We start from the raw sequence: 14,821 nt of genomic DNA, 5'->3' as shown, positions 1-14,821 counted from the left end.
CTGCCAAGGAAGCTAAGATCAAGCAAATCGCCAAATGTGACCTAGGTGGTTAATGGTGGAGTTAGATCTACTTGGTTTTGTGCTCTGTTTGCCCTTAAATATTTTGAAAGATAATTATAACCACGGATCTTGAATGGGTCTCAAAGCTGTATAAAAAGGCAGGGAACTTAGAGAAGTCTTTATCTCCTATGCATTTAACTTCTTTAGAAGTGCAATAAATTTGGTGTGTGGTATCTATGATGGTGGAGGAATATCTACTGGAATATCAAGCCATCATGCTAAATGCTGGGCCACTCCCTTAGCCTAAATGTTTCCAATTGCTTCCAATTCTGTGATAAAAATCAAAGACTGAAAGCTGAGAAACAGATCCACTGTTCCTGCATGTGTTTTGTCAACTCTATTTGTGCCCTGCGGGCCAGTCTCAGGGGCTGAATTTTCTTATCTAGGAAATGGGACCAGTGACCTCAACTCGGATTTACTTGGATGTTCTCAGGCATGCATAAAGGAAATAACACTGAAGTTCTTAGCGCATAAATGTTGTTATGTAATAGTGATGTCTGTAAAAAAAAGTTATGGATAGGCAATAATGGAATCGTCAATAAACAGGACTCTTCTAATAGTCTTATTGTTTCTACAAGATTGTCTCAAGTTTCTAAATTTCTGAACATCTCCCGAAACTGAAGGCATAGAAAAGGAAATTTAAGCGGTACAAAATTCGAGCATATGGTCATATCTACAAACTGCCGCGGTTAGCAGTAAAAAAAATCTTATCTTTGGCCTAAGGAGTAAATACATTCATTCCTACAGCAATGAAGGCAGGACCGAAGATTTCATCAGAATGAAATCAGTAGCATCAAGTGTATTCTCCAAACCTAAGGCACTAGATGTTTAAATCAGGAGTCTTTGAGGCTGGAGGGAGAGAGGAGGATTATGACTAAGAAATACTTGAGTGGAAAGTGAACTTTCCTTTAAAGAAACAAGGTCCCAATTTCTTGAGTACTGCAAGCAAAGGACTACAAGTTTTTAAAGTTTTTGTGGAGAAGAAACAAAGTCAAGAAATAACACTTCTGGGGATAAGCAAAAGCTGTTGGAAATACCCCTTTCACTCCGTACACTGAAGGCACGTTTTAATTTCAGCCTGCTAACAGATCGTCCTATAAAACAAAGGAAGACGTAAATTAAAAAGTGGCAGAGATGGGGTAGCTTTCGGGATGCGGCTCAAGTTCAAACTCAGCGGGTCAGAATCAGCAGTCCTGGCCGGTAGCTCAGGAAGGACGGTTTAGGAGAAGCCGTCAGTCCGTCAGATGCTCCTGCAGGAAGGTCAGGGCAGAGGTTGGAAACGACCCCCGAGCGCCCGAAAAAGACGCCTTGGGGGTGAAGGCAGCTAGGCTCCCCGGCGCAGCGAGGTAAGGTGGCGCCCCCATCCTAGCCACTCCTCAGTTTAGCCAAGCACTCCAGGAAAGCCCGGAGGGGATTTGCCTCGGGTTGGGCTCGCTGGAGGCTGTCAGCGCTCTTTAGGACCACAGGGAAACCCGAGAGTTTCTGGCTTTAGGACCCAGGAACTCCGAGGCAGCCTGACACAGATGCCTTGGACCACAGCACCACCTACTTATAGAAGCATCCCGAGCCTCAGCCCGGCTGCATCTCCGTCGGAAAGTGCGCTCGCCACATCCCTTCGGCCTCGCGGGAGCGTTCTGTCTCCCACAGCTTGGAAAGGGAGAAATCCCTGACGTGAAGTGGCTGTGGAGTAGAGCCTAGGAAACCGCCCAGTTGGATAGGGACCCAGAAAGAGAGCGGTCGTGCCGGTCGCCCGAGCGCCGCACTCACCGGCGGGGACGCAGCATCCCCGAGGCTGCGGACGCGCCCGCCCCGCCGCGCTCCCGCTAGCGCCGCCAGCCCAGCGGACCGTGGGCGCACTGCGAGCCCGCGGCGTCCGCCGGAATCCCGGAGCTGCCGGGCGCTCCCGGCGGCTCCCGGCAAACTTTTCCCCAGCCCACGTGCTAGCGAGGCGCCTCGCTTCCCCAGCCCGGGATGGAGCGCCGCGCCTAGGCAAGCCGCACCGTCCGAGACGTAAGTGCCGCGGTAGGCGACCCGCGTCCGGCCACCGCGGCCAAGGCGCTTGCTTACCCCCACCGAGGGACCCAAAGGCCAGCGGGGGCTCTTTACACCCTACTCCCGCGGAGCTCTTTCCTTTCCCGGGAGCAGCCTCCCGACGCCCTTTCCCCTGGGTCGGAGCCTGTAGCTCCGCAGACGTTGCGAATTCACTGATTGTAAATCACCCTCCCCACCAAATCGCCGGCAGCTGTGCGCTCGGGGTTAAACTGCCCCGCAGCTCGTGCCTGGCGGTAGGTTCGCGTCCCCCTCCCTCCCCTTCTTAAATTGGGGCGCGCGAAGAGGCGGTTGTCTCCCCGGGGCGCTCTCCACTCCACGTCTCCTCCTCGTCTCTCAGGTTCAAGGCTTGAGAGATGCTGACCGCGCAGAACTGACCAGTGCGGTCCCCGGGCTAGTGGCCACTCACCCTTTGCATCTTCCCCAGCAGCGCGGTGGGCGCCGGCTACTTGGATGAGCTCTCCAGTTCCCCGACTTTGAGAGGCGCCTGTCCCCCGCCCGACCGCCCAGATGCAGTTTCGCCTCTTCTCCTTTGCCCTCATCATCCTGAATTGTATGGATTACAGCCACTGCCAAGGCAATCGATGGAGACGCAGTAAGCGAGGTGGGTCCTACTCTGCCCGAGGTGCGTGGGAGCCGGGTGGAATCGAGGCGGAGGCGGGTCGCGGCACTCAGGCGGGGGCTCCCGGGGCTCAGCTGGGCAGACAGTGCCCTCTACCTCGCTCTCGCGCGCCACCGCTCCGCACTTTGTGGGCCCCTGAGCTCGGCAGAACGCAGTCTTTTCCGTTCTCAGTAGGCACCGCGAGCGGGAGAGAGAGGTGCGGAGAGCCGGGGGAGCCCCGCGGGCGCTCAGGGCTAAGTGGTGCGGTCCGTAGCCGGTTCGTTGCCACGCTTCTACTCCTCAACTCTGCTCTTTCGCTCTCCTTTCTTATCGGGCATCCAGTTTTTCTTGTTCTTCTGCTTCTCTGTCTTCATTTCTTTTTGGTCCTCTTACCCATCTCCCGTGCAGCTCATCTGTCTCTACATTCCTCACCCACGTGCGCCCCAGATCGCTTTGAACACCGCCTAGTAGTGTGTGTGTGTGTGTGTGTGTGTGTGTGTGTGTGTGTGTGTGTGTGTGGGAGGGCGGGCGAGTGAGCGAGCGCAAGCTGAGGAGGAGTACCAAGTCGAGGTGGAGGACCTAGACTTACATGGAAAGGGAATAATTGACCTCTATTTCTGGAACCTAAGACTAGATGGGATGGTTTATTGAACTTTTTGCATCGAGCAGCAACTTGTACGCAGGGTTTCGGGGCGGGGGCATTGATGTTTTGGGGACAGGGCTGACTTTGCTCTCTCCATGATACTTCCCGCAAAAGTAGCCGTTTATGTTCTCAATGAAATTCACTTGGGGCTTTTTAACCGCTCCCTTAATCTCCATCGCTTGTGTGCGCTGCAGGGAAGGCGAGGGAAGGCCTCCAGAAAGATTTCGGAGAGCTAGCTTTCAGGCAGATTTACTGTGCGCCCATTTCTGTCTGAGTCCTGCTGTGGCTGCAGCTAATCCAGCTGCATTTTAGGGGAAGGGCTGCTAGACACAATGAAGTCATCTGGGGGATTTAAACACAGCCTCAACACACACACACACACACACACACACACACACACACACACACAGTCAGTGTATTACCCGCGCATGGACGGTGCATAGCAGCCCCTTAGAACTGTCTTCGACTAGCAATTTGGACTTTGGCACAGTTAGGATTTGTCTTGAAGTTAACAAATTTCGAACCCCCCCCGCCCGCCCTCGCACCCCGGGATCTAAACGTCACACTCGACTTGTGATTTGTCTAGAACCCATTTAATAGAATCTCTGGTCCTGCACCCAGATTTTGGAGAGCGCTCTTCACGCCCTAATTTTTCATAGCTTTTTAGGACGTTATTAAGCTGGAGATTGGCGGGCCCAAGGGCAGAGCTCGGGGTAACTGGTGGTGTGCGATTTCAATAACCTCCGCTCTCCAGTTGACGCTACGGATCTGTGGTTTTTAAAAAGGCCACCCCTTCTCTTTTTCCCATTTCTGGCATTTGGAAAATGCTTATTTTCAGAAACCATTGCGCATAAAAATGCTGGGGAGAAATTTCTTCCCAGAAGCCATGAAAGTTTAATATTGATGTTCGTCCTGAAAAAGTCCTTTTCCATCTCCTCCTCCATCTCCCCTCCCCACTGCCTCCTCCCTCCACCTGCTATTTTATTTTCAGGTATTCGCAGATCTGGCAATTTTTGGTTACACTGTGGTCAAGTGTGTTTGGAGAGACTCCCCACCTACCAGCACACGATGCAGTCTACTTGGTCGGAAAAAAACTGAGGCGCTTCAAGTTTGTGCGAATATAGAAATTCCTAAGACGCACATGCCAGGTTGTTCGTTAGGTGACTTACTAATCCCGCGAGGTCTTTCTGATCCACACTGCCTGTCTCATTGTGGCCGAGGGAGGAAGATGCTAACATAACGTTTTAGTAGAACTTAACACGGCGATGCTGGATGGAGGACATTACAGCACCCCTGCGGCCAGAAGTGGTATTGCATGCGTTTCCCGGCCGTGGCGTCTCTTAACTTGGCCCTGTGCCGCCTTAGGTATCTGAGGCAAAACCTATTCATTTCAAAGCTGCTTGGCAAAATCTCATAGCAATTACCTTCCATGTCCCCAAGTGCTGACACTTAGAAACCCAATTCTAAAGCGTGCAATAGTGACTTTTGCCAAACCAACCTTTCAATTTAATAAAATTCAACTGCTTTCAAGTACGTGTAAATTGGTAAGGTTGTAAAGGAAAAAAAAATTATCAAAGTTTGCCACTCCCCCCCCCCCCCCCCCCCCCACACACACACACACACCCGGCCTTTTCTTAACAGATGTCCCTTCCCAAATTCCAAGTTTCTGGCTAAAATAACTACGGGTTTTAAAAGTGACCACACTATCTGTGCCAACAAAGGGTGTACTGTGTTTTTAATTAAAAGTGGAACTACTTGAAGGCCTGGCTAGACAGCACAGGGTGATAGTAGCTTTTCTGCTTTGCAAGAAAGCTTAGGGATTGCATTGTGAGTGTATTGAGATGAATAGAGATCTAACTCAGGTTGTGTGAATTGTCCCTCTTCACAAACTTAAGCTGGTTTTAATTGATCTCATGTCCACTGATTGATTCTACACCAATTGTTATGCCTACCAAACAATTGGCTTTCCCAAAGGAGATGGATTTAAATTAGTTCTTTGGTGAATGCCTGACCACTAGCCAAATCATGTCAGCAGTGACAGTTGACACGCTAGAGCCTATTGTGTACCAACATTTCCCCTTTTCCCTTTGTTTTGGGTAGTGGCAGTTAAATATTACTTTCTAGGGAGAAAAGTGATTAGTACCTTCTCTCCCCCTCCTGCCCCCCCCCCCCCCAATAAAGAAGTGTTGTGGCTTAGAAGATCAGTGATTTTTTTGGCTTTGTGCTACTGTGCAGGCAGCCGAGATCCCGGGATTGGTTAGATTGATGCCTGCGAGCTGATGCTTTTATTTTTTCTTCCATATTCCATCTGCAAATAATCAAACCTTCACTGTGGAGCACTCTCAGAACTCCTTTGGCATTATGTTTAGTCTGCTCTATGATCTCAGATGCTCTATAATATCATTTTCTTAATGAAATAAAATTCTTGGCAGAGACTAGATAATTTAGTCAGTTAAAATCAATTGCATCCAGTTTGGAATAGAGAGCAGATATATCATTTAACTGTATGTTCTATTTCAAAATCTAGCCAGAGGACTGAGAGAATAGAATGTCAACCTTCCTACTTTTGGCCAAACCTAGTATGTGGGAGAGATCACCATAAACCACAGTACCTACAGTCTTTCTTCCTCTTCTTTAGAAAAAAAAATCCTAAAATAAAAATGTATTTGATAATCACTCATAGCGCCTGGTAATAATAATTTTTAATTAGGCCCAAACACAATAGAGAATGAATATCGTGTAGAGAGGAGACCCATGCCAACATTTTGAAAAGCTGATAGACAACTCATGTTTTGTCTACATGGTAACAGTTGTAACTCCTTGGCCCCCTCACCCCGCCCTCTTGTTCAAAAGTATAGTCATTATTAGCTACTATTAGCCCCCACTGCCTGTATCTGCCTTGGAAACACTTATGATTTATTTATATGGTAAATTGTGTTGATGTGTCTCATTCTTTGAAATGGTCGTAAGCCACATTTCAGGCTGACTTACCGAAAGGTGGATAGACAAATTATAACTTTATTGCGGTTTCTGAGCTTTCTTGAGGTTGGAATGCAGTGACTTAATTATCTATCTCCTTCATTCTCTTTACATTTTAATCAGTGATTTGTGAAAACTTTTTGATACAACTCTTTAAAAACAGCAAGACTCCTGGATATGTAGTTGGTGTTCCTGGTGGTTGGTTGGTAGGGGGCAGAGTGAGACAAGTGTTTCCTGCCTAGCCTTTTCCATACTAAAGCCCCAGCTTCTCCCTCCCATAACCTCTCATTTTCCCTAAGATTAGATTTGGCTTCCTCTATGAAACGGAAGTGTTTATCACAAATAGTGTGGTATGTTTCTGGCAATCGAGGTTGGTGAAAAACATTTTCTCTTCTATGTTATAGGGCTACATAAAAACTTGATGAAGAGATTGGAGATACTTGGTTTTACAAGTACTTTTAATGCTAGCTTATTTCTCTTGGTATTCTTTCAAAAATACAAATGGCACTTGGGACATAGATTTACCTACACTTAAATGAAGAAGATTTAAAATGTTTTGTATATTAGCTTTTTAAAGTTCCAGAGTATTTCAGAAAATATCCTGTGATGTTTAACTTTGCATATAAATATGTTCTTTCTTTACTTCTCTTTTGTTAATGGGCTGTTTTGTTCTTCTAGCATAATTCTGAGTTTTTCTGGCTAGTATCTTACCAGTGCACAGAGGTTAAAAATCGGCTGTGTCTCAACCAACATTTTGTTATGCTACTGAAATTTGGAAGCGATTCAGAATAGGTGATGTTCCCCCCAGGCCTCCATTTAATTCTGGCTTTCTTTATCTGCTTATAAATCCAGCTTGGGTAGAAGCCAATATTTGTAGAAATCACAAGTTGGAAATGACGCTTCTAATTCCTTAATGTAAAACCACCTCTTGACTTATTCAGAGATGAACTGGACAGTTTTTGGATCATCCAAGATACATTTTACTTCATTCCTTCCAACTGATTGCCTTTTAAACCTTTTTACTCCCCTGGGGATCAGCACCCTTACCCCTCCTAAGTGTAGGAAATAAATGACAGTCAAATCATTTGATAAAACACATGATAACCACTATGCTAAAAGGGGATGATAAGCTCTGGGATGAAAATAGTTTTAAATTTCCCCCCTTTTTTGCCCCCAAAATGTCATGATCACTTTTTCCCATTATCTGCAACAATCAAGGATTGGTCATTAGGTACACTGTTGCATGTCGATATTTACACATTTTCATAATTTTAGCTTGAGTAAATATGGAAGATGCTAATTATGAGAATTTATGAAATATGGAAGGTGCTAATTAATGCTGAAGAGCACATATAATGCATATAATTGTATATGTGCTAAGGAAAGGATATATACACGTATAGGTGTATGTGTTTTCATGGGTGTGTAGAGAAAGAGATTGGGGTGGGATGACAATGGAGATCGGGTCTTCAGAACTAAAAAGGATTTTCACTTTTCTTTACCAGTTATTCTCTTGTCCTCTTTCTCAGACTGAATGACGGGACCAGGATGGGAGTGGAGGAGAGAGAATGAGTAAGGAGAGTGTGCTTTTATTCTTTCCAAGGCCTGCCCCTCCCCCATTCTTCTCTCTTCTAGGACCCGCCCATGCCAGTCATCTTTTCAAGCATGCTGCTTTCCTCCAAACTTAAAATTTTTAATTTCCTTCTTTCCCTTGCTTTACAATCTCTTCTTTTTTTTAAAAAAATTTTTTTAATGTTTGCTTATTTTTGAGACAGAGACAGAGCATGAACAGGGGAGGGCCAGAGAGAGGGAGACACAGAATCTGAGGCAGGGTCCAGGCTCTGAGCCATCAGCACAGAATCCAACATGGGGCTCGAACTCACGGACCGAGAGATCATGACCTGAGCCGAAGTCAGATGCTTAACCGACTGAGCCACCCAGGCACCCCTACAATCTCTTCTTTTTCTCACTTGTACCCTTCCCTTCATTCCCTTGTATTCCCTTGTTAATAGTCCTGTTTCATTCACCTTTCAATCAGTTACAATCTGGTTTTATTTCATTCACCCTTCAATCAGTCACAATCCACCATTTTATTGAAAAGGTTTTCTTAATGGTCCTCCGTACTTCTGTTCACCTCATTGCAATGCCGCCAACATCCCTACAGGCCTCTTTGACTCATTTCTCTGGAGAAATCCCTCCTTTCCAAAGAAGGGCTCTTCCTTTGACCAGTGACTTCACACTCTAGTTTTGCCTCCTGTATTTTACCCACTTCTCTTCTTTGGTCCCCTCATTCAGAGTAGGTGTACACCAGTGTTTATTTTCCTTTATTCTTTCCCTTGAGGGGATTTTATCCATCCCTGTATCTTCAACTGTTATTTCTATGTCAAGTCCTTCAACTCCAGCTCTGACTTAAAAACAAATATAAATATTCTTTACTTCAGAGTATATTCCCCTCTCACTTCCCGACTACTGCCATATGGATAGATAATCCATGCACCCTCATGTATGGATAGATAGGCCGTTCCATGCACACACAAGCTCGACAACTCCTCTCCTCTTCTGTGCCCTCTCCCAAATGTTTTCTCTGCCTGTGTTTCTTATTCTGTTCATGAGGTTTGTGTGTCGAGGCTGGAAGCCTCACTGCAGTCTTTGCCCTCCCTAGTGCCTCTTATATCAGTTCATTGGGTCTAGTGCATGTATCTCAGAAATGTTTATATCCACCCCATCCTTTCTATTCCCAAAGATACTTCCTAGCTCACACCCTTGAGGACTCCTTATCTCCGAGCATCTACTACTTCACTCCATCCTTCATGAGGCTGCCATGTTGAATTTTTCTCAACCACAGATCTGATCATGTTATTTATGTTAATAAACCCCCAAACATCGAGGTCTCCATACTGACAGCAGAGCAAGTGCCAGCCTCTTTCACACTGCATTCAAGGCTTTCCTCACCATTTAACCACAGCCCGTTTCCAACTTTCCACCACCCTGGAAGTGCCACAAGCTTAAGCTTTCCCAGATTACTCCATTTCCAAGCATACTATGTGTTTTGAGGTTTTTAAGTTGTTGAGCATCTGGTGGTGCCCAGCTGAAGTCACTGCCTCTATGAAGCCCACTGGAATTTTCTGCCCTTTTTCTGAAGTCAGAATCTTATTCCCTCCTAGCTTTCTCGGCTTTCTGTGCTCCTCTTAAAGCATGCTTTTATTACTCCTTAGGCAAAATGTCTTACCCTAACCACATTTCAAACTCCTCTAGGGAGGAGCTTGGGGAGATTCATCTCCATATGCCCAAAGCAGGCCTTAACAGAGTGCTTCTCCACAAGCTGTGGCTGAACAAAAAGTCCTTGACTAAAAGATTTTGTCTGCCCTTGAAATAATTTTGGTAACTTGAAGTTTTTAAAAAAAACTAAGTTATTTGCACATAGTTGAAGTTTGAATGAATCATTAGATAATAGGCATAATCTCATTATTTGCTGTTCTTCATTTAAAGACAAAAAAACGTTGATACATAAAAGCCTCCCCAGTCCAGCCCTCACTCTGAAGTCTCTTCTGATAATCTTCAAATTTCATAGAGCACACTAGTGTCTGTTTGTATATCTGTATACCTGTTTATTATTCGAATGATAGATATCCCACGTGGCAGAGGAGTTTGGGCCAGTGAAGGGGAAATCCTGGAGTGAGAATAATATACGTATTTTAAAAGATTTTTTTCTAGATTGAGGGTCAACCAATAATTGTTCATCCCAAAACACTTTTCCCATATGAATAATCATTTAGGGGAAAATAAAAGAAAGCAGTATTTCTTTTCCTAAAAGGCAATTCTATTAATAACCTACAAAGTGCAGGAAAAACATTCAATCCGCATTCTTGTCTTCTGACTTGAGTATAATCAACCCATGTAGACACGCCTATGAGAGACACAGGTGTGTGTGTGTGTGTGGAGGGGGAGGTGGAGAGAGAGAGAACAAGTTCATTTGTAGGTGTCAATAGACCCCATAGGTTGTTTTTGCATAATGCCTTCCAGGAGAGCATTGACCATTCACTATTTGGAGCAGGTGAGATCAGTTTAGCATAACTGGAAAGTAAACTGCTTACTGAAATGTGATTTTAAAAACTAATGGTTAAGTGGAAGAGAGAACTAGAATTGAGTCCTCCTGAATTCGTGGCTCTTCTGTACACAATACATGTCCGACATAAACACTATTTTAAAAAAATCACCTTTGAACCCATTCAAAAGTCTTTTGAACTACAGACTTTTATGAAGCCTCAGAACTTCCTACAATTCCTAATTCTGCAAATAAAGTAACTAATATTAAGTAACTGAAGGCTGGATAGGTGAGTTAACTGAAGTGTAGGACCATAAGTGTGATCTGATTTTAAAAAATCTTTTTTTTCATACTTGTGGTGCTAAATGTGTTTTTATTATACTTTGTTTTTTGTATGTGTATTTTTGGAACCCTGTTATGTCTTGTACTCCAGTAGCCAGAATAAATATGTGTGTCTGTAGGTGTGTGCCCATGCAGATGGGTGTGTCAGTGTGTGTATTTGTAGATGTATTCATGTATTTTATGTGTACTCACATATATGTTAAACCATCATAATCAGAATAACCAACCAAGGTTAGAGAAAGACTATTAAATATTCTTTTACTCTTAAAATGTAGAGTAATTACAGGTAGTTTTCCTTCTCATCTAGTTGCTTGGAGAAGACCTTTAAAATGTATTTAAAACTTTTCAATTTTCATTGCTTGAAGGCTGTTAAGAGCATTTAGAGAGTTTAGCTTACTTAGTACCTCTCTTTATTATTATTTTTAATGTTTATTTTTGAGTCAGAGACAGAACATGAGCTGGTGAGGGGCACAGAGAGAGGGAGACACAGAATCTGAATCAGGCTCCAGGCTCTGAGCTGTCAGCACAGAGCCTGACATGGGGCTCAAACCCATGAACCGTGAGATCATGACCTGGGATGAAGTGGGATGCTTAACTGACTGAGCCACCCAGGCACCCAAATACTTAGCACACTTCTTTTGAGCAGGCTTTCCTAACTTGGGGTCAAGAGATGGGACTGGGGTTTTTGTGAGTCCCCTGAAAATTAGGAGCAAAACCTTTCTTTTTAGGGTGTAGAGAAGAGCTAAAGCTTTCACTGGAGTCTCAATGTGGCCATGGTTGATCTGTTTCCTTCAATAGGTTAAAGAAGCATTGGTTAAAGTAATAAAAGGTAGACCTTCTTAATTAACATGATGCTAAGTGGTTGTTTTAAATTGATATATACCTTTGTCTAAAATTTTATTTTCCAGGTATGGGTTTCCAGTCATTTGCCATATGTATATTTCACAATATGAAGGCACATCAGAGGCACTATCTCAAGATTTATCTCCATAAATAATTACTTGGCTAATGATCCCTTACTCAAAGAGAATGGATGTTTAATTCTCTCCATTCTTCTAAAAAGTTTTTGGAAGTGTGAAATACACAGAATAAGAGGTTTTGTTAAAACCCTCTTCTCATATGGTCTAATTTTACTTCATTAATAAAATGGTAATATAGAGTTTTTAGAAATTGCTCTTGCAATTTTCTAGCTGATGACATAGGCTGGCATTGAAGTGATTCTTACGTATCCTGCTGCTGGCTCACAGATTGGTCAAAACCAGGCAAACACACTTCCATTGAAGTCAAGTGGGCTTCTGTTAGGTGTTTGCTGGCTCAGTGGATTTTATGTTTTTCTACGATGGTGGCTTTAGTGTCTCCCCTATTGCTGGATACAACTTGCCGACCAGCCACTCAGCGGTTAAAACTCACTGATCGATAGAGGGCACACTTTGCATTCTTTTCCTGTGCTTTGTTCTCTGAAGTTCGGTAGGATGTGTGCTTACTTGCTTCGTCCTGCAGGCTCAGGTGGGAAAACTGCTGTGCTTTCTCCAGTAAGATTGATGCTGTGATCATCTTGATATTCATACAGAAAGGGAGCGGGGGAAAAAGGAATAGAGGGTTCAGCTTTACTGGAGCATTTCTGGTTTGGGTCCCTAATCCTTTTTGATAAGACCTCACCAAAAGGCAAACGTAATCAACCTCCTAGTTTTAAGATCTGTGAGACAAAGATGGTGTCAACTTAGAGGTGGTTTCCAGCTTCTACAGTCACTTTAAAAACATGAGTTTTAGAATAATGTTTTCCATAGAGTGCATGCCTGAAAATTCAAGTAACTGGTAAAATTTGGAGTTGTCCAAAACCAACTCCAAATAAACACTTGCCAATTAATTGTCTGCCAAAATCTTGAATCTTTATGGAGAACATACATGGCTTTTAATGAATCTCACAATTTTGCTTTTTGAGAATACTGAAAATTGTCCAATCTTTATTTTGAAAATCCAATGTTTTGTTAAAGGTTCTCTTTCTTGTAATAAAGTCTGACAGGATCTAAAAATCCTCTGGCCCCTCATTGTTCACCTTACATGCTGTGTTCTAATACCTCCTTGTAGATAAAAGCTGGCTTTTAATGTTGAGGGATTTGCTAGATCAGCATTATGACTTTGCGTATTTATCACACCTTTTTTTTTCCAAGACCAGGTTTCAGTTTAGTTGAGTCATAGTGGGGTTAATATCCCCAAAGTGATAGATCCTGTGCCTGTTGTACCTCCCCCACTAGAGACTTTTGGGGTAACTATGACCCCTCCTTAGTCTTTTGGGGGTAACTATGGTATTTGTTGCTCTCTTCCACTACCATCATTGGTCTTTGGAGACTCTGCACTGAATGAAAAACCTTTGGCAGCCCAGTGGATTGAGAACTGCACCTGGGGCTCCAAGATTACCATCCTTAATATAAACTAAGGCAATTCTGATCTTTAACTTGTCATGCATTTGAGGTCGTTCTTGTAGGTAGAAGAATACTTCTGAAAAATTCTAATTTTTGATGCTTGAGTCTTGTTTTTTAGAGGTTCTTTGTCTTTGGAAGTGTTTATGTATGTGTGTTTAAGGGTCAGGTTCATAGGGAAGTTGTGAGGAACTCTTGGGTGTTCTGGGCTCTCCTAAGTAGATAAGAAGTGGCAGAGAACAGCTGTATGTTGGGTAAATTAAGAAAATTACCTTAAAATTTTCTATTTAAGGATCTGGAATCTGTAATTCTTTGAGTGAAATTAGGGCTGTTGTATCCATAGCATTCCTTCTACTGGTGAAAGATACCTGTGGTCACTGTCCTTCCTTCAGGTGAGTATAGTAGAGAAACTTTGTTAAAATTAGGTGACTAAGTAATTTTAAAACTCCAGTATTGTTTGATAGTGGACAGATGTGGTTCCCAGGAGCATGATTAGTGGGTTGGGGTTGGTTTATTGTGGAGTTAGGGGAAGCTGTTTGTGCAACTTCTGGTCATCAGTAAGTCATACAGTGGCTGAGGTGATTCTTGACTGAATCCTGTCAATCATGAATGATTTCTTTGTCTCTCCTTTAAATAATACTACTCTGTAAATTGATCTAGGGCTGGGAAGTTCTCCCTTGAAAGTTGTCCAAAATTATGAATTTGGTGCAATGTAATTGTTCCCTTATGCAGAAATAAAAATTAGTCCTTTGCAGCCGCTATGGGTGATCAACATGATTTTGATTTGAAAGAGACTCAAGAGAATAATAACTATTGTAAAAGCTTTGGCAAGCTTCAAGTAATCCTCTTGTTGAATTCTGAGGGAAAGTTTGGAAGACATGGCAGAGCCTGGACCTAGAGAGGAGAAGAAAGAGGCAGGGACAAGATCACTCCTTTCCAAGACTTGTGGCCTGTTATGTGGAAAAATGATGTGATGTATCCTAACTTTTGGAGTTAGGAAAAAAAAAATGAAGGAAGCTCCTAGGAAGATTCCAGCTGTGTTTAGGAAGTTACGCATTAATGAAAGAGCCTCTTTCTTGAAAATCTAAATCGCTGGAAATTGCCTTTTTCTAACAACAACAGGTATTTCTCTTTTTATTAACAAAGGGTATTTCTTAAGAGTGTTGTAAAGTTGGTGACTGTACTGAGTGTGGAGGGACCTCTAAGGACCATTCATACCGCAAGAGCCATGACAAATGCATCTGGCATCTACTAGGTACTTAAATAGAAATTCTTGTTGACAACTATGGACTCCAATTATAAGATGCTTAGCTTTCTAAATCGGATACTAAGCAAAATTACTTCATTAGGTTCTGCATCATGCCTCTGAGTCATCATTTGAAATGTTTGTAATAAACAATACTGCAACACTATAGATACTGAAGCTTAATCTGAATTCCTAAAAAAGAAAGGTCTATTTCTCAATTCTGACATGACCCTGATGTCAATTTCTAGAATGCTTCATTTTAAGAAAGCTAGATTTCTTTTTTTTAATGTTTATTATCAAGAGACAGAGATAGAGCATGAGCATGGGAGGGACAGAGAGAGGGGGAGACACAGAATCTGAAGCAGGCTCCAGGCTCTGTGAGCTGTCAGCACAGAGCCCAATGTGGGGCTCAAACTCACAAACCGTGAGATCATGA

At 43.4% G+C, this 14,821-nt stretch overlaps 1 protein-coding gene across 1 annotated transcript in view; it reads left to right on the top strand.

The window, feature by feature from the left end:
* The first annotated feature begins 1,647 nt into the window (after window positions 1–1,647).
* Window positions 1,648–14,821, top strand: part of RSPO2 (R-spondin 2) — a 170,103-nt gene continuing 156,929 nt past the window's right edge. Inside the window, exons 1-2 of the mRNA XM_060611154.3 lie at window positions 1,648–2,070; window positions 2,540–2,713. Of these exons, the coding sequence (XP_060467137.1) occupies window positions 2,620–2,713 (94 nt within the window). The 5' untranslated portion in view covers window positions 1,648–2,070; window positions 2,540–2,619. The remainder of the gene's footprint in view (window positions 2,071–2,539; window positions 2,714–14,821) is intronic.

This window comes from Panthera onca, chromosome F2 (assembly GCF_046562875.1).
Source record: "Panthera onca isolate mPanOnc1 chromosome F2, mPanOnc1 haplotype 2, whole genome shotgun sequence".
In the NCBI taxonomy this organism is placed as follows: Eukaryota; Metazoa; Chordata; class Mammalia; order Carnivora; family Felidae; genus Panthera; species Panthera onca.
This window is presented reverse-complemented; position numbering and strand designations above follow the sequence as displayed.